The sequence below is a fragment of the Dryobates pubescens genome, chromosome 33 (assembly GCF_014839835.1).
Source record: "Dryobates pubescens isolate bDryPub1 chromosome 33, bDryPub1.pri, whole genome shotgun sequence".
NCBI classification, from domain to species: Eukaryota; Metazoa; Chordata; class Aves; order Piciformes; family Picidae; genus Dryobates; species Dryobates pubescens.
The window spans coordinates 8,181,374-8,205,414 of NC_071644.1; the positions used below are offsets into that span (position 1 = coordinate 8,181,374).

Sequence of the window (24,041 nt, forward strand, 5' to 3'; positions counted from 1 at the left end):
AAATGGCTTAATAATGTGCCCTAGCATTTATACCACACTATTTTCTTACTTTAATTTTCCAGGCAATTAAAAATAATTGAAAGTTACTGCCAAAGCCCCTGCAGATATACATTTTCTTTCAAACAAGCTTATTTTCATACTTGTGAGGTCACCAGATATTTATTTGACCATCTTTATAGGGGTCAGGCACATTACACACACAGAAAGGGGATGGGGAATAGAACTTGCATTGTAACGAGAAAGCGAGAAGGAAGAGGAAAAAGCAGCGGCGCTGTTGTGCCCAGTGGGTGTTCGAGTTTAGTGCTGGGGCACAACGAACAGAGCTCGTTGCACATGAGCCCACTGAGGCCCAGACTCTGCTGCTCAGGTCAGTGCTGGAAGTGAAGCCTGTGTTTAAAGCCTGTTAATGCTTCAGTGTGAATATGCAGCATCAGACGAACGTCGAGCAGCAGTTTGAGTGCCTGGTCAGGTACGAAGGGTGAACTGGGGCCAGCAAATACCTCAAGGGTAAGGTCAAGTCTGGTGTGGTGATGGACTGCAGTGGGCTCTTCTGAGTAGCTGGTGGTGTTCTGACATCCCTAGGAGCCTCTGAGGAAAGGCAGGAAGGAGAGAAAGCAGGAATTATGTTGGTAGATGCAGATTGGATGTAGCAAACCTCTGTAATCTTCTCTCCTATTAATAGAGTCGTAGCAGACGCAACCCATGTGGCCGCGCGGTCACGCTGCACGCCGCTATTGCTCAGCCACTTCTCCCCTAAAGGCTTAACATCTAGCACGTTGCACAAGAGCTGAAAGCCTTCCTGGAGTGGCCCAGATTTCCCCTCCTGCCCATCCCATTCCCCTTCCATTTTCCCTTTCACGTTATCTTTTGCTGCCTCATTTGGTGTTATTCAAAACAGCTCTTTTGAAATCTGTTGTGTGTCTCTGTACATCATCACAGCATTCTGTGGGCATTTCATCTTGGATCTCTTATCTGTAGTCAGAATGTAGGGGGAAAAGGGGAAAACCAGGTGGGCTTTTGGTTAAAAATGTGTGTGTTGAAAGGGACAATTTGCGGCAGGCTTTTCCTCTAGCCCTGGTGGTGGCGTTGGTAGCCGCAGCCTAGTGTTTTGCTCTGCTACTTTAATCTTTTGGTAACTGTCGCAAATGTTTCTCTTTTGTAGCTCTTTCGAAGGACAAAAAAATCCTTTTCTAAGTGTATCACTCCTGCATGGTTAATGTTCCAGCTAAAATTAGTTCTATTTAGACAAGTCACTCAGTGGAACAGAAAAGGTTCTTCCCAAGCAAACCCTCGCTGACGGAGGACTGATGTGCTGCATGGGTTTGCCAGAAAGAGCAAACCAAAGGGTCCTCTCCTCTCCTGCATTCCTCCTACTCTCTCCTTCCCCTCTTAACACCAACCCCCCTTTAACTCAGCATCTGGTGGAAAGAGCATGTGATGCTTATTTCTAAAGGCAGCAAAATAAGCTTTGAAAGTCTAAGACTGTAATTGGTTGTCTGCCTTTATCCTTGGAGCTCTGGGGAGGTTTCAGAAGTAATAACTGTTACTTAAAGTAGATGAGCTTCTTGTGGCTTTCTTAGAACTGTAGAGCACGTTAGTTGTCGGCTGCTTAAGGAAGCATCTGCCTGTCTGTAGCTTTCAAAACATTTTGTAAGCAAAGAATTTAGGTTTTTCCTGTCTTCTATATATGGGTGGTGAGAAGTTACTCTTCAAAAAGTGTGTTCTTGCAGAAATGGCCTTGACTGAAGGGATGTGAAGGAAAACCAAGTTCCTTTTAATGATAATGAATTTACTCAGTATCTTAAAGCTCTTGGCACCTAAAATATCCTTAGCTATACACTTACTACTCATCTCCTTCAGTCAGAAATGTACTCATCTTTTGATATCCAAGTCTCAGGGTGGTAGTTTCCTGTACAGCAGGGCGGATGACCATTTTGTTTCACTGGGAGCACTGTGTGATCTTTTAACCTTAATAGGATTTGTAACTATGATCCATGATCAATGTATTGCCACTGTACTTTCACCAAGACAGGTTTAAAGCAGTCTTGGGTTGAAAAACTGCATTGTCTGTTGGTTAAAACAGAAAAATATCGGTCACTGGTGATGTGCTCTACTCAGTCAGTGACTCGGGAGGACAGCTGGGCTAATTGCAGTTGTACCTCGTAGCACTTGGGCTTCAAAGCAGAGAACCGGCTCCCAGTCCTGCGAGTAGGAAAGATGCCAAAGTAAGGGAGATGAAATTCAGATGAACCCAAGAGGAAGAAGTTCTGAGAAGCAAAAAGGGCTCTGTTAGCAAATGCTTGTCCTTGTGATTAAAAAAACAAAGGCAGGATGCTGGTAGCTTTTGAGTTGCAACGGGGCCAGAATCCGTGCCCTAGGGGAGCTCTGGTGGCGCAGGAGGAGTTGGGAAACCCAAATCAGGGCAGTCTGGAGCTTGGCAGCTGCCTGCCCAGGTACTGCAGGACAGTTGAGCACCAAAAACCCCTTCCAAAAGTTTAGAGCCCCCTTCCCTGGCTTCATAAAGTGTCTGGTTGCTGAAGGTCATTAGGTGTTAGCTGGTACCTGGGGAAGGGCCTGTGCCGGGAGGAGAGCTGCGCTGGTGGGAATCACAAAGGGAACGCTTATCCCTTATGTAACGTTTGAGGCTGAAGTGGGGGTTTTGGCTGGCAGAGTGGACTTGAATTCACAGTACAGGAACTGCTGCCTTGGAGAGAGTTTGGAGCTGGAACTTGAGAGCAGTTCCAGCAGGAGAGCCTGGTTCCATTTCAGAGAAAATGTGAGGAGAAAATGCTGGCTGCAGGCAGCTTTTTAATTACCAGAGCCCTGACCCCACAGACAGCGTGGCAAAGACTGGGCAAAGCAGATCTGCTCATAGAGGAAATGTGGAGTTTTCCTTGATGAATCCAAGGGCAGAACTTCCCCCAGCTTCAGTGAGAGCACAGCAGAGCCCTCAGCCCGTTCCAGCTGCCAGGGCTGCTCTGTTTCGCTGGGACGCCCACGGCAGTGCAGGCACAGTCGCCGCTCCGCTTGTTTTCCGCACTCGGCCGCGTCCCTTCCCCTCGCACTGACAGGGCAGCAGAGTTCCCAGGCAACTGCTGCCAATAAAAACGACCAGGGGAAAAGAGGCCATTCTTCCTCCTTAGCCCCTCTGACCTGGTTTATACTTGTCTCCATCACTGGCTCTGCTCAGCCAGTGGGAAGTGTGAGCTGAACTTTTTTTGTGTGCTTTTGTTTTGTTTTCAGGCACAGGGCAGGGAATTCTTTTCAAACTGTAACTTTTAGTTTCCACTGGAAGGGCAAAACAGACTCCCAGCCAGTGGAAAAGAGGCTTCCAGTTGCATCAGCCAAGAGGCAAAACTCAAGTACATCATTTAACAAGTAATCAGTTGTCTTCTTTAAAAGCAAAGTGGGGGGGAGGGGGGGAGGAGGGGAAGTCAAGGGAGTGCTTGGTTTAAGGGATATAATGCTGACATGGAGCTAGCTGACAGCCACATTCACACATGGCTTTTTGGTTCTGGCTTATTTCAGTTTTCCCATCTGTGCAGTGGGTATCATCATACTGTGATGGCTTTGGTCTTCTTATGCTTGCCCACAGCAGAGGGATTTCAACTGGAAGAATCAGGGAAGCAAAATCACTTTGAATGGGAAATACTCATTTCGTTGAGCAGCTGCTAAAGATTTATAGACATGTGAGAGTGCAAGAGTGGCTGTAGAAAAGTCAATGTTTGTAAAAGATTTGGAGAGTTTGGGGGATTTATAGGATCAGATCTATATAAAAGATTAGTTTTATATGAGCAGAACAGTGACATAAAAGAGTAATTGTTGAGACAGGGATTAAACAGGTAGTGGAAGTGCCTGAGCACTTTTTCTCAGTGCGAGCTTCCAGGCAGCGTTTTAAGCAAGCTTCACTGATCCTGGACTCAGGGAAAAGTCAGCAAGCTGCAGGAAAGTCTCAGTGGCCCAGGGGAATCCCAGAAATTTTACCAGTCCTACAGTTGAATAGAAAAGTAAAGAGAGGATTTGCATTTCCTCTTTCCATTTCAAAATCAAGTTTGTGGAGCTGGAAGTTGTTGCTGGTTTTGCTATACCTCAGCTTAGTAGAAATGCCTTACTGTGTGCTCCTCAGGATAAGAGCAACCATGAGATCTCATCTGGCCACGTTGCTGTGCTGAAGAATGAAAGAAAGAGATGTCGAGGCAGGAGAAAAAACTTGGTCTGTCTTTTGTGCTAGCCAGGAAGCTTTGAAAGTGGATGATGGCTTCCACCAGGGGCTGGGTAGGGTGTTCTAGAGAATAATTTAGATTTGCCTTCACAGAATGAATTCATCAAAGGGTACTCTGTAGAAATTTGCCTTAAGCTGAGGTTGTGTCTGGAAGAAAGTAGTCCTGTCCCTTTTCACCACTTCTGCAGTAGATTTTGGATGTGATTCCACAGACATTAAAGATTTTGCAGAGGTGTGAGAAACTTGGTTCCTGATCTTTTTTTAAGATGAGCTTCCTGTATAACCATGTGAATTATTGTGACATCACCTCTTTGGACTGGCTGGGATGGGAAGGTGGCTTTACACTGCAACCAGCAAAGTAAAAGCAGCCCTTTGCACAACCAGAAGATCCCCTCTCTGGGTGAGACAAAGTGAGTCCTTGTCAGCTCAGCAATAGGGAGAGCAGGTTGGTTCCAGTGAGGGGTTTTTTCACAGCTCCTTTTTATGCCTGTGCATTACAGGCGCTCTCCAAAACGTTCTCAAGTGTGGTTTGTGAAGATTCCCCACAGGTCAGACTTGGGGGACACACTGGCAGCCAGCATGTGTGCTGTGAAGGCAAGAATAGAAAGCAAATACTTCCCGTAATCACACGTCCCAAAATGACAGGGTAAAACGAGCGCTGCTGCTTCCACCAGAGCAGTGAAAAATGGGAAGATGGAAAGCCTGGACTGCTGCCCAATCCAACCAAAATTGTAAGAAAGGAAAATAAAACAAATGCTCCCCTCACTGCCTAGAACCACACTGCAGTGGGGAAGGCTTCTTCTTCCCCTTCTCAGGGTATACAGTAGACAAGCAGTAAAGCTTCTTACAGCCCCCTGGCCCAGCAGTATTTTTAACTGCTTTGATTATCGACACAAACCCTTCATGGCTTTCAATCTCGAGCTGAATATATTTATTTCTTTTAATCCACGTGAAAGTGCAGTCCTTAGAAAGACCTCTAATGCCTTATGAATCATTTCTGGACCACGTCACAAAGAGGCTTTAGGAAGCAAGTGTTCTATCCATAGCTGACGTGCTTGTGAAGGCTTAAAGGCTGCAGAGAAATGGCCCTTTTACCCCTGTGGAAGGTACCTCTCATTTTGCATTGTTTAGTTTCATTTTAACTCAAAATCTGAAGTCTTCAGACAGCCAGAGGAGCAGGGAACACACTCTGCTCTCACGTGGTTCAGCCTGTTCTTAGACAGACTCAGGCCTGCAGTTGATAAAAGCACCATGTGGAGAATTCTAAGTTCAGTTCCCAAGCTCAGGAGTTGTGGTCTTGGTAATCTCCAGAAGCAGCTTTGAGTACTTGTTGCTGGAAAAGGTCCATTTCTCCTGAAATGCCTCTTTAGAAGGCTGTGCAACAAGACAGCCATGTGTCAGTACCAGTCTTAGGGCTCTGGAGGAAAAAGACGACATTGGTAGAGTCACCACACGGTGCCTTGGCTTCGTCGTGCTTACAATAAGCCTCTGCACCCTTTTCGTCCGAGGAAAAGTAGAAGGTAAACCTCTTAGCACTCTTTAAAAGTGGGCAAGTAATACTGGCTGGTTTATCTCTACAGGTCAGCTGAGTTCACTGCTCCCTGGTCGTACCAGTGAGCAAGTCAAGCCCTTCAGACTAGAACCTAAAAGTTCTGTCTTGCAGTTCCCAGTCAGTGTGCTCGGTGAGCTCTGCCTGGAGTAGGAGCAGAGCTCACACACTGAGAGCTCTCAGCAATGCTCTGTGCAAATATTTTCTAGAGACTCCTGGGGCTCTTCTGGCATTAGCAACAGCATGAAATCAGCAGGTTGGGGTGGTGGCTTAGGCCCGAGTGGCATCATCTACAGTTCCTGTAGAAAGATGCTTCCAGAGCTTCTCAGTGGTGGTGAAGTAAGCTTGGCAAAGCCTGGAGAATACATAGAGCATCTCAGCAGCATGCCTGAGATAGCTTTGTTCCTGACATGTCTTTTGAAGTAGAACAGAACTGCTGTTGGCTTCCTCAGGGAGGGCAGTGGAAATGATTTGCTTAGAATCAGAGAGATCAATCAGCAGCAAAACCTGGAGTCACAAACCCTTCTCTGTCTGTCTGTTCCGCCACTGTGTCCTCTGCAAAGTCATCTTTCCCAGGCAGTTTACCTAAAGAGGGAAGTTTGGTTGAGAAGAGGTGTTAGGCTGGTCTCAGAATGTCCAGGGCCTGTGGTGCAGAGGTGTTCATTGCCAGCAGGGTGTTGCACCTCTGCTGCTCTCTGTAGGACAGCTGCTGGTTGAGGTGTTTGCCTGCAGAGCAGGTTCCCCTGGCGTCAGTGTCAGCTGAGAGGGGCAGATGAGAATTTTTGACAGAAACAAAAAATACAACCAGGGAACTCTGAATCAGAGGCTCACTGAATGGGTGGAAGATCCTGCTCAGCCGGTGGGCCCTCAGTGCTCCACAGGCACAGGGCAGTTGAGCCTGTGGTGCTGTACTGGTGCAGCACAGGCTGCCTTGCAGCTTCAGCGCTGAGCACCAGCATGGGCATTGGAAGCTGGTGGTGCAGGATGCACACTGTCAGCTTCTTGCTCTTTCAGTGTTGTTTTACCTTCGGGTGTCTGACACGTTGTGAACCCAAGCAGTCTCTGGGGTTTCTCCATGCTTATATCAGGCCAGCCTCTGGGCTTGTGGTTTGTGCCCTAAATGAGAAAGCAGCTTAATTTTCACACCCAGACAGGGTATGGAGGAGACAGGAAGCCTCACCCTTTCTCATGGTATAACTGAACTCAGCTCTTTGCTTGAGCCAGAAGCAGGAGCTTGAACAAAATGAGACTGAGCTGTCTAGAGACTTACAGCCCATTTTCTGTTCTTTAGCCTGCTCTGGCCCTACCTGCTTTTCTGACTGCAGTGTTCAGTGGAGATGTTCCTGATTTACACCAAGTTAGGGATGTGAAATTGAATTCCTTAGCCTCCCAGTATCTTCCCAATTAATTTTTGCAAGAGCCCAGAATACAGATTTGTGCATTTGGGGATCCTTGATAGATTTGGGGAGCTTTAAATCTTTCATTTCTGAAGATGCCACATAGGATGCTGTGATTTCTGCTGGCATGGCATCCACATTTCCAGTCCCTCTTTAAAAGGAGTGCTCTGCTCCAAGGGACAGCTTGCCCAGCCTCAGCACCGAGCATGCTCTGCCCCTTCAGCTGCCTCCTGCAGAGATGAATGAGCAGCCCCATGCAGTGTGGGTCACTGCACCTGCTCCCAGCCTGTCAGATGCTCTCAAAGCCACCATAAGAGCTGCTCCAGCACCAGGCTGCCCCTGCGTCCCTGACTTTGAAGAGCAGAGAGGCCTGGAGTTCTTACTCTTTGACTCATACCCTTCACCACACATGGTGGAAATGCATTCACACCTAGCCCTGGAAAGGTTACAAACACAGACTAGCATTGGCTCTTGCCCTGCTTTAACCGAGATCTGTGTTTTCAATTAGGATTGGAGCTGGGTGCCAGACTTAGCCCCAGTTATGGGGAGATTTTATTGGCAGGGGAGAGATCCCAATGTGGGGCATGGGCTGCTTCTCTGAAGGTGCTTTTCGAAGCTCCAAGTTCCACAGGCAAGGAGGCCTCTTAAATACTTTCAACTCCCTTCACCTAAGGTTTTCCATTCTGAATGAGGCAAAAGCAGCCCGGTTTTCACTGCCCCTGCACAAGAGCTGAGCAACAAAGCAAAGCCTGGGTTGACAAAGAGCATGCTGAAATCAGGGATTTTAATAGGGACCTCAGTGTTTTGTGGACGCGGGGTTGCAGGGAGTGCTGTTAGCTTGTTCGGTAGGTGCTGGCTGGGGTTGTGCACAGGCTGCAGAGCACTCGGTCAGCGGTAGGAGCCTTTGTGCAGGCCTGGGCCGTCAGTGCTGAGCCCTGAGCAGCGCAGGGCCTGGCCTGGCGGTGTCCCTGCCGAGTCCCAGGCTCTGTCCTGTTGGAGTGGTCTTAGCTTAACCCCTAGCGGATGGCGCCGACAGCACAGAGTGGCCTCTGGGGCAGAGTGAGCCACGAGGGAGGAGAGAGCAGAAATCATCACCTCAGCCCTCTTAAGAGTGTTTGAAGCAAGGGAAGGAAAATGACTTCAGGGAATGGGGTTTGGAAGCCCAGCCTTCACTTTTGTTTCCCTGCTGCTCTGCTGCATGGCAAAGCAAGGTGCTGGTGCTGAGCTGGTGCTGGTGCTGCTGCTGGGCCTGCTGGGTCTGTTTCGGTGCAGAGCACTGGGGAAGGCTTTTTCCTGTGTGAGGAGGAGGGGGTCAATAATTCTCCTGCTCTCAGGGTTTGTTACTGTAACACTTAATTGAAGTAGAAAATTTGATCTGACATGTCAAATGTGGCCCTGGCTGGCTGGAGGCCAAACTGGGCCGCTTAATTTCAGTTTGCCTTAAAATGGCTGACAGTAAAGTTCACATGCCCAAACTTCCCTTTGGAATGTACTCTGGAAAGCTTTTTTTAGTAACTTTATAAATCTTTCTAGATCTGTTTTTCCTCAAAACCCAATTGCTTCAGAAAACAGCCATCCAAAAGCTTAAGTAGATGTTTCACATCGCCCTCCCGGTCCCGTTTTGTATCATGAAGTTCCTTACTTCTGTGGGCTGGAGAACATAAACACCGTCAGATCCCTTTGCCCAGCACAAAGCCCATCTGACAACAAATCATTACGTTGCCTGCAATGGAAGAAAAATGGAATAGGAAGTAAGGACATATTTGTTTCAGCCTTCTGGGGTTTGTGTTCAAGTTTTTCTGAAGGCATTTTATGAAGATGGCAAAAAAGTGACATCAGATTTTCAGTATTGCTTTTGCAACTTCGTGTGTTTCACTATTTGGCAAAGAGAGAAAATGAAGTCAAATCATCCACATTTGAGCCAATACCAAGGTTTGCTGGCTGCTGTGGCTGGGTTGGAAGTGTCAGAGTGGGGTATATGGTTGCCTGGAACCTGTCCTAGAGTGGGATGTAATTGGTGAGTCATGTGAAGAGGAGATTTTGTGCTCAGTATCAAGTCTTGTTCCACATCTGAGTGTCGTCTTGTAGCTGTGAGCAGATGTGCTTCTGCCCCTTCCAGCGTCAGGGGCTGCACAAAGCAGGAGAGGTGCAGTACCTCACAGCCACAGCACTGCTGGGGGTATCACATCATAGAACGGTTTGGCTTAGAAGGGACCTTAAAGTTCATCTAGTTCCAGCCCCCCTGCCAGGAGCAGTTTCCAGTGGGATGTCCAAGCAGATAGAATGATGCAAGAGCAAGAATGGAATCCGATGACCACAGGTTGTAGTTAGAAGCTGTTTGGTGACTTCCAGAGACGGACCTCCGTTTCTTGCCTGAGAGCAGTGTGTAGTGCCTTTATGTTTCATGGGCCAGGTGGGAAACCACTGCAACTGTGACACTTTACATTGTTAAAATGGAAGCTGGGTGCATGCTGGGTTGGTTAAAGCATGTGCTGAGAGGCAATTCCTGCCTCAAGCAGCAGATGACCTGTGTGAACTGAATAGGGGGGGTGGATGGGGAAGAAAGCTGACGGAGGTCACCACAGCATGTCACAGATTAGGTTGGCAGCAAACCTTTTTTGAGTCCAGCTGAAGTGTGTAACTGCCCCAGACAGCACTGGTTCGTTGGAATAGTGAGGAGTCCTGTGGTGGGAAATGAAGTTAGAGAAATCTGCACTGCCCCCTTAGCACCTGCTCTGCTGCCCCCCTTTTCACTCCTCCTCCATCTCTCTGTGGGGAAGACAAACCTATTTTGTCCCCATGCATGCCCTTGTTTGCTGCAGGGGCTTTTCTAGCAGCAGCTCACGTTTGCAGATCAATAGTGGCTCTTGGCAACAAGAGGTTAAGCATCACTTCCCAGGTCTGCTGAAATGCTCGGTGCTCAGAGCCCTCCTGATCCTCGGTGTCAGCCTTGATTTAAAAGGGAGGCAGTGAGGGACAGGAGAAAGCTGGAGGTGAGACACCATTTCTGTAGAGCTGAAATCAGTTGCTGTGCCTCACCTCCAACCTTTCTAAAACCTGACCCTTGCTCTCCTTTCCCCAGAGCCCCGTGGCACAGGCCCCAGTCTGGCTGCGGGAGCCCCGTGGTGGAGGGGGCGCGCAGGGGGTACGGGGCCCAGGATGGCCAACTCCACGCCTGCCTGAACAGAATGTTCTGCAGACAGCAGAGCGCGGATGGTCGGGGGGAGGAAGGGCTTTCCATGCTGAGTCTTGCCACCTGTTGCCTTTCTCATTCCAAGCCCCCCTTCCTCCCCACCCTCCACCCCAAGTTCCCCTCCCCACACAGCTCACCGTCCCCAGTGGATAGGGTTGGGATCAGTAGTCAGTTGCCAAATACCTTTCTAATGCTGTCACTAATTCTGCACAGGCAGCATCTCTGAAAGCAAACCCAGATCCTTCCCAACACATCGGCCTGCAGTTTCTACAGAAATGCCTTTTTCTTCCTTGGCTTAGATGGGAGGGACTGTGCCACAGCCACTACAAGAGTCAGCCCTAGGGAAGCCTGAAGCTGTGCCCAAAGAATCCTCTGCAAATCCATTGGAGCTGGCATTTGGCACTGGCACAGGCTAATTTTATACTTGGGGTGACACATACACACCCATGTCATTCTTCTTCATCTGCTACATATGGAAAGCTGCCCCGAGCTCCGAGCGCCAGGGAATGTTGTACTAAAGCCTCCAGCCTTGGTTTGATTATGTTACTATGCACACTGGGCTGAGGAAGCAGTAAGAGTGGTGTGTGCTGCCAGATGAACTGGCATCAGCTGGAGGCATCGGCTCGAGCCACAGTTCCACACCACTGCCCTGCTGCCATGGAAGTAGCAGACAGAGCATGGACGTGAGGTCATAATTTCCTCCTCGTTAAGGTGTGCAAAAGGGATGGCCCTGCTCTAGTTAGTGGCCCAGAAGTCAAGTGGGAGAGCCTGGAGAAGTGCATTTTAACAATGCTGCTTGTGGTTCCTCCTGTACTCCCGGGGTAGAGCCACAGAGATCCCACCCTCAGGAGGGAAGAGTCCTTGGAGAGCAGTCTCCAAGTCCCCAGTTTAAGATGCCTCGATGGGGACCGATTTCCTGAACACAAGCCATGGGTAAATAGGATCCTTCCTTCCACTGGCAAGAGACCTGGCGCTGGAGCATTTCAGGCTCTCCAGCTGCTGTGCAGACACACCTGTATAAATACACCGAAATCACAGCGAGGTGCAAGGAGGATAAAAATGAACGCAAACAAGAGCAGCTCCCGCTTCCTGCTGCAGCCTGGCTCTGCCACCTCACTTGGAAACAGGTTGCATGGGAGTATGGGAAGGCAGACAGGCAAGAAGAAGAAATAGAAGCTGAGGTGGTACATCTCTCTACTTCTGGTCATGGTGCAGAGTAAGGTCCAGAACCTTCTCCCTCCCTCCTGATGTGTTTGTGCTGGCAGGGCTGCAGGCTGGTATCCCCAGGGCACCAGTTAAACCAGTAGTTACCAATTTTTTTGCAAGCCACGCTGGGACTATAGGAATTTTATTCCTTCACAGTGTTGAAGGAAAGGGATTTTGCTTGCCAAAGGGCTTTCTTATGCTCGAGGATGATTTATGGGCCAAGCTGAGCCACTTGTGGAAAAGGCAAAGCAGCTCTTGGCAGCACCCCCAGAATCCACTGCAGCTGTGGGGTAGTGAAGTCATCGGCATAACAACCACTGCAAACAGAATAACAAAGTCTGTTCTGTTCTCGTTTAAAATAATCTTTCCAGCTCAGCAGCCACATTAAACCTCACCTTTCTGCATGCAGAAATAAGAAAGGGCTGATGGTTCTCTGCACCCTGGTGTGAATGTCTCACTGCAGCACTGCCTATTGCTCCAGCACCATCCATACTTGATCAGAGCTTGTTAAATGAAGGGATGGAGCCGCACTGTGCCGTGGCTTGTGGCTGTCCCTCCTTTGTTTGTCCTTGGGCTTAGAAAAAGCAGAACCCCTCCCCATGCTTCTTTGAAATACAGAATTTACTTTTGCCTTGTAACCTGTTTCCAAGCTGATTGCAAAATGAGTAATTCTGTCTTTGATTTTTCCTGCCTGTCTTTGTTTCAGGTCTCTTCAGATCCTCCTGCCTCCAAAAAGCCCAAAATAGATGACTCTGCTTCCCAATCTCCAGCTTCTTCTGAGAAGGAAAAACAGTCCAGTTGGTTACGGTCCTTATCCAGTTCATCTAACAAGGTGATTGCTGAAGGCTTTGTAGTTCAAAGAGAGCTCAAATGAGCATGTGGCATCACTCTTAGAATCACAGAAGGGTTTGGGTTTGAAGGGACCTTGAAGGTCATCTAGTTCCAGCCCCTCTGCCACGGGCCTCTGCTAGAAACCAGAAAAGGAGAGAAAGAGCTTGCCCAGGTTTCTGCATAGTAACATTTCCATCCTTTTCCCAGTAAACCCTTGAGCTCTACAGTCCCCCCAGTTCCTTTGCCATCTTCCAGTGCTCACTGTCCTTGACTGTGACAATGAAGAACACAATCCCTTCGCACCTTTGAGCTACAGGAATCCCGCAAGACCCAGAAGCCTTTTGTGGTCTCTGCAGGCTCCATGGCAGAGCCAAGCCATGGGAGGTTGGACACCAGTGCAGTTCCCCTCTCCCAGGGAGTCTACAGATCAGGCTCTAGCCCGTGGGGAGTGGTTTCAGAGATGCCAGACTGTGCCCCAGGAAGCCTCAGCATCACTCTGCTGTGATTCATAGCTCAGAAGATTGTTCCTATGGACTTACTTTTCTTTCCCCTCCTCCCCAGAGCATTGGCTGTGTCCACCCCCGCCAGCGTCTCTCTGCTTTCCGGCCCTGGTCCCCTGCGGTGTCGGCAAATGAGAAGGAGCTCTCCACCCATCTGCCTGCCTTGATCCGAGACAGGTGAGGGGACAGTGGCTGAAGGGGGAGGGAGGGCTTGGGGGCTGTGGAGATTTATTTGATGCCAGGTTGCTTGGTATTTGGTCCCTGGCACTGTTACTGTGGCTTTGCAACTCACCCGGTCCACTCGTGTCAGATGTAAAAAGCATTTGCAGCTGCAGAAGGGAGACAGTGATGGGAAGGGTATTTGGTGGGTCCAGCAAAGAGGTTCTCTTAGGCCACAGAAGGCTGAAAGGAAGGCTGCTGCTGGGAACTTAGGATCATTTGTGGGTACAGTCATCAGAGGCTCTTAGGCTTCACTGTGTGGAGGAAAATTGAGTTACTCTCTTAGGGCAGGCGGTCAGGGACCAGCCAGCTATTTCCAGGCAACCTCCAACTGGTCCCTGCAACAGCTGTGTAACTGGCAGTGCCATGGCAAGAGGAAGGACTCAATCCAGGCAACACCATTCCCTCCTGATGGCCAGGGGCCCAGGGGGGTCATGGTGGAGCACACTGGGCAGGAGAGCCTGTAGAAGACTCCTCAGCTTGAAAGACCCATTAGAAAGCTGGCGTAGGGCAGATCCTGCAGTTGGGTAGGAACATAAACTGGTACCAGAGCGAGTCACTGGTGTCACACAACAGAAGGTGTCAGGGCAATTGGAACTCTTCGAGCCCGATTTCTGCCCAAAGGTAATGATTGCTTCTGGAAAGTTTGACTAGGAGTGGCCAGGTATTTTTAGGCAGTGTTCTGCAGAACAGATTTTGCTGCCTGTATGAATAAATTTCTTAGAAGCTGTGGGGACATTTGAATGTGCAGCTGCAGTAGATAGTGAGCTGAATTGGCAGAGGGCACTGCTGTGGTTCTTTGCAAACTCCCATGTTTGGCATTACAGTTTTGCTGTCCTTAATGCAGGTTTGTTGGGGTTTAGGCTGTGGTTTGCCATCCAAGGTCTCAGACTCACACTGGGTCAAAAGCTAAATGTACTCAAGAGGAGGCTTTTTGGTCTGCTGTGGCCTTTCTTGAGGAGGTGCCTTTGCCACGTTCACCAAACATTCGTGGATAGACAGAAGTAATGCAGGGAGATCATGAAGAAACAGCAGCATGACCTCTAGTCTCTGGGAGGTCTCATCTCCTTGGTGCTCTCACAACACTTTGTCCCCTTCTGAACTGGCTGGAGGTCAGCTGCAGAAATACCTCCCTGTCTAAGTGAGTGCAGAACACTGAGCAAATAAGGGCAGAGCCTTAGCTGGTGGAAAGCAGTGGAGCTTCACTGGCGTTCTAGGAAGTGTCTTGCAGTTTCAGTGTAACACATGGCTTGGGAAGCATTTTAAAGCCAAGAATGTGACTGATTTCTCCTTTTGCCTCCCCCTCTAAAGCAGCTTTTACTCCTACAAAAGCTTTGAGAATGCTGTGGCCCCCAATGTGGCACTTGCACCTCCAGCCCAACAGAAGATTGTGAGCAACCCACCCTGTGCCACGGTGGTGTCACGAAGCAGCGAGCCCCTGAGCACCACTGTCCAGCCACGGAAGAGGAAGCTGGCTGCAGAGAACACAACTGTCCCAGAGGCAGCAGCCACTGCTGCAGCCACTGTTACTGCCCCTGAAGAGGACAAGGAGTCAGAAGCAGAAATTGAAGTAGAAACCAGGGAAGAATGTAAGTGACAGAGCTGCCTTTGCCTTGTTCCGTCCACGCTGGATTTTCCCCAGCAATCACAGGAGTTAGCTGCTCGGCTTCTGTTGTGTTCAAAATACCTCAGTGGGGGGTAAAACAACCTTAAGTGGGAGTGAAAACCGAGTGGAACATAACTGGGAGGGGAGTTAGGATATTTTTAGACATTTTTTAAATTAATTTTTGACATTTCTGTCTTTCAGTCACCTCCTCCTTATCCTCGCTCTCCTCCCCATCCTTTACTTCATCCAGCTCCGCAAAGGACATGAGCTCACCTGGGATGCAAGCCCCAGTCACAGTCAACAGTTCATATGAGGTTGCAACACATTCTGACTCTCACAGCAGCGGGTTGGAAGCTGAGCTGGAGCACCTAAGGCAGGCCCTGGACAGTGGCCTAGATACTAAAGAAGCCAAAGAAAAATTCCTCCATGAAGTTGTGAAGATGAGAGTGAAGCAGGAAGAGAAGCTAAACGCTGCCTTGCAAGCCAAACGCAGTCTACATCAGGTAAGGGCAAAGCAGCTTTCTCTCAGCGCTGCCTGCAGATGTTCCTCCAGGTAACACCATGAGGTGGTCTCCTGTGAAGGAGAGTTGCCTCATTTTTCCCAAATAGCAACAGCCTTCTCTGGGGTGCTGCTGTAAATCCAGTTGGGAAACCGGAGTGTGCAGGAACCATTCCGACAGCTTTAAGCTGGCCACCTGCTTTTGCCTTGGGGTATAAATCCATGGTTACCAAAATCAACATCTTGTCATTACCAACAAAATCCTCTGGTTCAGCACAGTTTATTTTGTCTTCATTTCACTGAACTAGAAACATTTCTGTCCTTATGGAGGATTTATCCCTAGTTCTAAAAGCTTTGTGGAAGTCCTGCCACTGCCCAGCTGAGGGAGGCTATTCCTGGGACATTGGTGGAAGCTCTGCTGAAGAGCTGAACTGCAGCCTGGCCACTTCATTCCCTTCTGTTTCAGCAAACAGATGCTTGGGTTTATGTATTTAAAAGTAAATGTTTGTAAGTAGCAGATATTTAAAGGCAAGTTTTCCAGGTCTAAGTAAGTCAGTCAGCTTGCACTTGAAGTGAAGAGGCCTTAGACAAAGGAGTGGGTGAGGCAGTACTGAGTGCTGAGGCATTCAGTGCACCTTGGGCTGAGAGGGAACCTGGCCCTCGCTTCCCACCTGGGCAGCGGCAGGTTCCCAGCTCCAAAGCAGGAGCTGTGGGTGCTCCAAGGGCAGGGCTGAGCTCACCAGGGCCTGCCTGGGAGGTGAGAGTGTCAGGAAAGTGAATTTCCCATGACCCCACTGCAGTGTAACTTTCAGAAAGGAGCTGCTGTGAGGGTTTGACTCTGACAGAGGAAATGCTGCTTCACTGTAGGCGGGGAGGGGAATCAAACTTTAGTTTCTAATTTAACCGTTTAGGAGACAGCCCTTTAGTGAGCCCCATCCTTGTGCTGCTGCTGGACATGTCCCTTAAAACCGGCTTTGTAACAGCCTAGGACTTTGTTCCTTTGGACCTTTAGGCTCCTTGTCATTATCACTTCACTTAATGGCTGTCTCTTGGATGTGAGATTTCCAGGTGGCAGCTCCTGGGGAGGACCTGGGCAGTAGCAGTTTCCAGAGCAAAGCCTGGTTTTGATTTAGCTGAAGTTTTAGCCTGGAGATTTCCAGATGCTGTGCCAGAGCTGTCCATGGGCTGCTTGCCAGGAGCCTTCATGCTGCACCCCAGTAACCTCCAACAAACCCAAACTGCCTAGAATTAGAAAGAAGATACACAAATTGGTTTTGCTGATGCTTGCCTTGAGGGGCTTGATAGAATGGAGCTGCTGATGGATTGCCTCAGCAGGTATGAACTTTCCTGCTCAGCTTTGCTGTCCACAAAGGGCACTCACAGACTGCACCTCTGTGCATTGAGCATCTTCAGTGCCTTCAGTTTCAGTGCAGGCATTATTGCACTTGGGGGGGGTTGAAACTTTGAGCTGGTGCAGAGCACATTGCTCAGAGCTCTCTCCAACCGCACTTCATCTTTATTCAGTCACAGATGGTCACAGCTATTTTGCTTGACAAAGCAAAATGTGGCTGTAGCTCTTCATTATCCAAGAACTCAGGGTATCTTGAGTGCAGGATCTGGTGCTGGTTTAAAGGAGAAGGGTTTGTACAAAGAGTGAGCTCCAGGCATCAGCCCTGGTCCTGTCCAGCAGAAGGGGGGGGTATGGGCTGGGCTCATCCCTGCCAGCTCTGTTTCCTTGCACTCTGAGTTCTCACAGGGTCCCTGCTTTTGTTCTCTAGGAGCTGGAGTTCCTAAGAGTGGCTAAGAAGGAGAAGCTGAGAGAAGCAACAGAGGCGAAGCGCAACCTAAGGAAAGAGATCGAGCGGCTGAGAGCCGAGAACGAGAAGAAGATGAAGGAGGCCAACGAGTCGCGGGTGCGGCTGAAGAGGGAGCTGGAGCAGGCCAGGCAGATCCGGGTGTGCGACAAGGGCTGCGAAGCCGGCAGGCTGCGGGCCAAGTACTCGGCCCAGGTAAGCCCAGCGCAGGAAGCTGTGCCAGCAGGGGAGCTCTACTGGCGCTGCAGCCTCCAGGGTCTGTCTGTACTCTAATGCCAGTGGCCTTGTTTTGTCTGGTTTGATACAAACCTGGCTGCTGTCTGTGTCTCTGCCCACATCATGTCCTTGACAACCTGAGTCCTTACACAGGGTGTTACCAACTTGCTGCACCACCTGTGTCAGTCCCACATCCTCGACAGAGGGCTCCTGAGCAGTCTCTCCCCCTAAGGATAACTCCTGCATTGGTGTTACAGGGAGCTCTTGGAGCCCATGTGTGCAGCAGCAGGTCCTGCCAGGCATGGTGCTACACACACACGTGCTTGGTAGCCCTGCTGTGACACCTGGAGCAAGAGCTGCCTGTGGCTGGTGTGGTCACTTTAAGGGAGGAGGGAAAGAGGAAAAGAAAAAGCAGGAGCAATCAGAACTACTTCTCAGCCCAGGCTCTCAATAACGGGAAGGGGAGTGGTCCACTGGTACCACTATGAGACATGTCTAACCAGGAGCCCAGGAGCAGGAAATGATGTGGGCTTCCTCTCTGCCATCACAGGATGTCTCACTGATAAGAGGTGTCCAGACTAAACACAACCAGATCAGAGCTGCTGTGCTGGGCGTTACCAGCAGTTCACTTCCAGTCAAGCAAAATGAAATCCAAACAAACCAAGGCCACAGCAAGTGCAGATAAAAGTCAACAGCGAAGGTACCAGAGAGCTCTGCAGGTGTCTCCTCCCTCGTGGTGTCATGGGCCTGAAGTCTCCTGCTACATTCCTCCTTGGGAGGGAACAAGCAGGGTTTGCTGATAGGAAAGGCTGAAGTCACTGCAGAAAAGAGATTCCAGCAGCTGAACCTGCTGCAGGTTTGGCTTTGCTAAGGCCACTGCTGGTACACTGGCAGGGTCCTGTTGTGTGTGTTTGGGGGGGCTGTGACCTCACCAGCACTGAGGGGGTGTCAGAGCTCTGACAGCAGAGTCCCTGTGCACGCTCAGCTGTAAAAGTTTAAGGGCTGCAGTGAGCAGAGATGTGTTCCACCAAGGCACTCCTGACCGTCCTGGTGCTCCCTCTCCTTTCTGGAAGCCACCAGAAATCTTGAAGCAGTTCAAAGTGAAACAGTTCCTGCAGTGCCTTTGCATAGCTGTACAGCAGTAGGGAAAAAATAGGGAACAGGCTGGAAATAGAGGGGTTTGTTACTGCTCTCAGAGTGTCTGTGGTTAAGTCTACAGCATCACACTGCCCTTGAAATGTACAAATAGTTTGTGTCTCTAATTTGCTTTTCTCTAGATTGAGGACCTGCAGGTTAAGCTTCAGCACGCAGAGGCTGACAGGGAGCAGCTCCGGGCTGACCTGATGCATGAAAGGGAGGCTCGAGAACACTTGGAAAAAGTAGTCAAGGAACTTCAGGAACAACTGTGGCCTAAATCCAGCAGTCAGCCCAGCAGCGAGACCACGACGAGCAGCCTGGAGAACTGAAGCACCACAGCAACTAGAGCCCAGAGCAGGAGGTGTCTGCACAGTAAGGGAGGTGTGTGGGGGGTACGTGTGATGCATGTGTGAGTAGTTGTGTCCTGGCACACAGGTCTAGCCATGTGAGTTCCCAATAGGTGGAAGGCAAACGTTCCTCTTGCTAACAGAAGCACTGAGCTACGCCTCTTGTTTCTCCAGTCCATAGCACAACGTCTTACTGTGCCTATAAAACACAAAGTGTTTGTAAACAAATTACTTTTGAGTCCACAGCAAATTTTCTACCGGCAAACTCCAAGCAAGCAGCATCGTCCAACTGAAATCAGAGTCAAAGGCAAGCATGGCAGTGGTTTGGTGTTGCCCTTCTGCCTCTTGGAACATTTTGGAATTTGAAAAACAAACTTTTCTTATAAGCTATTTAAAATAATTCATTACACAGACTTGGTATTAAAAAAAAACTAACAAGATTTTTATATGAACCTGTAAAAGCAAAACCTTGGATGCACAATTTTTAATGACTTGTAACAGGCTGTGGGATTCTCATGGCAGAAGCCCTCTGGTGATGACACCACTTCATTAGCAGTTTTCCAGCCACCCAGGAAGCCATCGCAGTTCTGATCCCGTCCCCTGGCTGTGGAAGTGCAGGCTGCTTCTCTGAGCTGGTCTGTTCCTTAGGGAGAATGCTCCTCCCTTCCCGTCCTGAACACGAGCAGAAAGGAAGATGCAGGCTTGTAAAGGGGGGTGGGTGGTGAGAGGAGGAGGTGTGCTCTAGAAGGACAACCCAGCCTTGCAGACCACCCCATCTTCTCTGAAGACATCTTCATTCGCTGCTGCGTGCAAGGGCTCCCCTCAAGAGAGACTTCAGCTGTAGGAAAAGGAAGTGCAGAAGGCAATGGCTGAGCTGCTCAGGCAGGCACAGGTTTGGAAGTCGCTCTGAAATCTTTTACTTCAGCTCTCAGTTTCCTTAAGCCTCATCTCTGCTGCACCACCTCACCATACCCTCAGTATTCTCCTGCTTTTGTCTTGAACTGTCAGTCAGGAGCTCTGTGCCCACGGAGCGCAGCGGCGCAGTGCCGGATGCTACAGCACAGAGAAGCCACCTTTGTGCTGCTGTGAATAAGCCTCCATCTTAACCCCTTTTTTGTTTTGAAAGAGAGAAATTGCTTTAATTTTTGGATCCAAGCCGCAGCCCTGGAACAGAAGCGCAGTGCAGCGAGTCACTGCTGGCTTGGTGCTGGTGCTCCAGGTGTTGAGTTGTCATTTAGCTGCACTTTGTCCACCCTCACTCTGCATTGCAGTCCATGGCTGCCACGTTTACAGCCCAGTGCTCTCCAGTCTGCCCTGCCCGGCCCGTGCAAGCCATCAGCCCAGCTCTCCACCCCCCGACACCACCATCACCTTCACACGGTGTGGAATGCTCCCAAACATGAATTCTCCAGGCCAGCGCACTGCTGGCTCAGTTCTAAACCTGTTCTACCTGGGTTGTAGCCAAGGGAGGTTGGGGAGCAGTGGAGATGCTCCTGGAAGTGCTTCGTGATTAAAGCTGGTGCTTTACTGAACAAGAGCAAAATGATTTTCACCCACAAACTCTCACCTCTTACACACTCGAGCTCCTCAGCAGGAAGCGAGTGTGACCTGGGGCTGCAGATGTGCCTTCCAGCTCATTTCTCCTCTCAGCACCTTCTAGGAGGCAATGCTGACACTTTTTTTACCTTAAAGAATAAAAAGGGGGAAAAGAAAAACCCACAAAACCCCACCCCCCATGCATCATCATGCACAGGAGTTCCTCTGAACAAAGAAACCATTTCCAACAACCTCCACTTGCTTTTGGACAGCAACACAAACTGTGTGAGCTTCAGAATTCTTTCCCAGTAGATGGAAAGCAGCTTCCAGTCCTGAAATTAGAGACTTCACTTGCAGTACCTTAGAGTCTTTTTTTTAAGCAAGAGCTGTTTGCTTGAAGCCATCTTCACCACCCTAACAACTGTGAGTGCTAGCAAGAAGACCCTGGGCACCTCTCTGGTACAGAAAGCAGCAGTCTGGAAGGCGCTGGGCAACTGTGACAGTGTCAGCCTGTTGGGAGCAGGAAACACTTCTACCAAGTAGATGAGGTGAAACTGTCCGTTCCTGGAGGGCTTTGCCCTCCCGTTTTTGGGATGCTGGAGACTGAGTCTAGGTGCAGCTCTCCTCTTCCAAAGTGCAATGCAAAAGGAATTTTGATTATGCTTAAGCAGGTTTGGTTTTGGTTGTGTTTTTTTTTTAAATGTGGTTTTGTTGGTTTGGTTTTTTTGGGGTTTTTTTTTGCTTCTTTGTATGTTTTTTCCCTGCGATTATGAAATCATATGCATGGAATTAAAGTCTCTGCCACACGTATAGTCATTAATGGGCATTATTACTGTCTTATGTAAAGGGTTTCTTTTGTTATGCAGTGTGCATAAAATGTTCTCAGCCTTATGAGTTCCAGAGCTGTGTTACTCACATTTCTTCAAGGGAAACTAAACTCCAGCCTTAGGTGCTAGCTGCGTTCAGAGCTCTCCTGCTTCGCTGCCCTGCTACGCTGAGAAATTACACACAGAACAAACAGCCCCACCCCCAGCGGCAGCTGCTCTGAAGCCTTACTGGTGACACTTTGGGGTTTGGGATTTCCCCCCTCATCCTTGGTTGTGTCTCTCCCTTATGACTCAGCAAAAAGACTGGCAGCAAGTTTGTCCACCAGGCAAAGCAGCCAACTTACCTGTGCCATGCAGCAGTTTCCTGTGTGATCCACCAGCACCCTTTCCTCTGTGCCTGTGATGCTTCCAGCCTCCAAATTTCCTTTTTCCAAAGGAAAGAGACAGAGCAGTGCATCCCAGCAGCAGTCTCTTACCCAGAGGTAGTTATTCCTGTCAAGCAGCCAGCAGCACTGTGCTCCACACGTCACTGGGATCAGACTGGCAAGGAAGAAGGCTCCAGACTGGAGGCACAGCTCTGTTAAGACCCAAAGGTTCTTCCTCTGGCTGTGCAGGGCAGGTGTGACATAGGACAGGCTGCACGCAGGGGTTGAGGTTAGGGCTCAGAGTGAAAGCCTCCCAGGAGAAACACTTCTAGAAACTGATGTTTAAAATAAGGAACAGACATTGTACAGCAGCAGTGCAGCAGCAGGGGAGGGCTGCACAGGCCCAGCTGGGCCTGTGCTAACTGCAGTCACAACAGCCCTGTTGGTGCTGCAGTGCCGACTGCACGTCCAGTTCAGAGTTCCCCTGCACTTGAGTTCAGCATAGCCTGGGGGCTGCTACAGACACTACCTGAGAAGTGGCTGTCAGAGGGTGGGGACCTGCAGAGGAAACTGCCGCGGGTGAGGAGTTCTCTGTGTAATTTCTGCCCACACCACCCCCTGCCCAGCCACAGCCCGGCAGGGCCCCCTGCTTTTGCTCACCTCCAGTCCCTGCCGCATTCCACTTGCACTCCAGCGGGGAGTGCAGGACCTGTCAGGCCTCATCCTCTCATTTCAGCAGCTCTTTAGTTTCCTTTAAGAAGTTAAAAGGGAGAAGAGGTGTTTCCTACAGGCTGTTGACTCTCCCTCTACTTAAAAATGTATTACTTAACTCCTTGTATATTCAGTTTAATTACTCATTGTTTCTATTACTGAACGAAGACTAAACGAAGGGGAAAGAATAAAAATAAAACCAACAGCAATAACCTTCATATCTACAGAGCAGCTAACTCTATACAGAATATTCTGCTTTTCAGACAGAACTAGCCAATGTAAAGAAAAAAAAAACCAACAGAAAACCCACAAAAAAAGAAAGAAAAAGAAAAAAAAAACCTAAAAAGAGTAAAAAACTCCAACCTGTAAATACTTGTTTTCATTTTACACTGTTGTATTATAAGTGTATATGGTGTTTACTTTTTCAGAACTCTTTCTTACCTGGTAGTTGTCTTGTTTTCTGAGTTGTGTTTTTAACTGAGAAGAACCTTTGCTGTCTGTTAGGAAAACAAACACACCCCAACAGAACACCCCACTGACACACAAACTTTTTGCAAGGTTTGGAGGTGGGTTAAAGCTTCTCCCCGGCGGTGACCTTTGCTTTCTCCTTACTTTCCCTGGCAAGTATTTGATTACCAAAAGGGTGATAATGGATTTTTTTCCCCTTCCTTTCCATTCTGCCCTCTCATCAGTCCATGTGTTGTAGAGAGGTCTTTTCCTGTTGGTTTGGTTGTTGGTTTGGGTTCATTGTTACTTGCAATCAGCACAACTCCCAGCCATGACATTTTTTCAATTGAAGAAAAAAAAGAAGAAGAAGAAGAAGAAGAAAATCTTTACCTTTGTAATAGCCAATAGCATTTCAGCACATTTTTGTTATCCTGGTCTCTCCTATGCTGCTGCTAATGACAATATTATGACTTACTCTACTATTCTAGAACTATTTTTATGTAAGTAATGTATGCTTTCTTGTTTATAAATGCCTGATTTAAACAAAAAAAAACAGACAAAAAACAAACAAAAATAAGACAAAAGCTTGGCATATTTATCTATTTCGCTGTGTACCTTGATAGTCCTTTTCCACCCCCTTTTCCACAGCCCCTCCCCTGGAAGCAGATAATATTGTAAAATAAAGGACTTTATGAGATTCTGTATGAAAATAGCTATGCTTATATACCACAGTGACTGAATGTACAGTGTATAGACGCATTACCCAAAATAAACTTGTTTGTCCAGAAAAAAGCCAGCGGCAGGAGCTCTGGTCTGCTTTGTGGCCTTCCCAAGCTAATGCCTGGCCCAGGAGCTGAGGAGTGCTGGGCACCTTCTCTTGGAAAAGGCAAATCTGCCTCATTTTAACTTCAACACCACACACACACCTGCTTGTGTCCATTCACAGAACCACACAATCGCCAAGGTTGGAAGAGGCCTCAAAGATCATCGAGTCCAACCTCTCGCCCAACACCTCATGACTAAACCGTGGCACCAAGTGCCAGGTCCAGTCCCCTCTTGAACGCCTCCAGGGATGGGGACTCCACCACCTCCCTGGGCAGCACATTCCAATGGCTAACAACTCTATCCATGAAGAACTTTCTCCTCGCCCCCAGCCTAAACTTCCCCTGGAGCAGCTTGAGACTGCACCCCAGGCTGCACACAAGTGTGGATCCAAAGCACCATCAGAGGTAACAGCAACAATAAAAACCACTCCCAGAGCCCAGTTTGGAGCTCATGGAGCTTACCCTCATCCTGTCACAGGCACACTCTCAGACCCCACTGCTCACCACAAGCCTCATTTTCTCTGCAGCATTATGTTCTCTCTGTCCTGGCACACCAAACCCAAAGAGCAGCTGAGGCACCTGAACAACCTGAGCT

General features: G+C 49.0%; 1 protein-coding gene across 3 annotated transcripts in view; it reads left to right on the plus strand.

The window, feature by feature from the left end:
- Window positions 1-20,439, plus strand: part of SKI (SKI proto-oncogene) — a 101,442-nt gene extending 81,003 nt beyond the window's left edge. For 2 of the 3 annotated variants that reach the window (XM_054175628.1, XM_054175629.1), the window contains 6 exons: window positions 12,274-12,399; window positions 12,960-13,075; window positions 14,429-14,706; window positions 14,925-15,226; window positions 17,001-17,231; window positions 18,530-20,439. In XM_054175628.1, the coding sequence (XP_054031603.1) occupies window positions 12,274-12,399; window positions 12,960-13,075; window positions 14,429-14,706; window positions 14,925-15,226; window positions 17,001-17,231; window positions 18,530-18,718 (1,242 nt within the window). In that variant the 3' untranslated portion in view covers window positions 18,719-20,439. The remainder of the gene's footprint in view (window positions 1-12,273; window positions 12,400-12,959; window positions 13,076-14,428; window positions 14,707-14,924; window positions 15,227-17,000; window positions 17,232-18,529) is intronic. The other variant, XM_054175630.1, reaches the window with a different exon arrangement.
- Window positions 20,440-24,041: the final 3,602 nt, after the last annotated feature.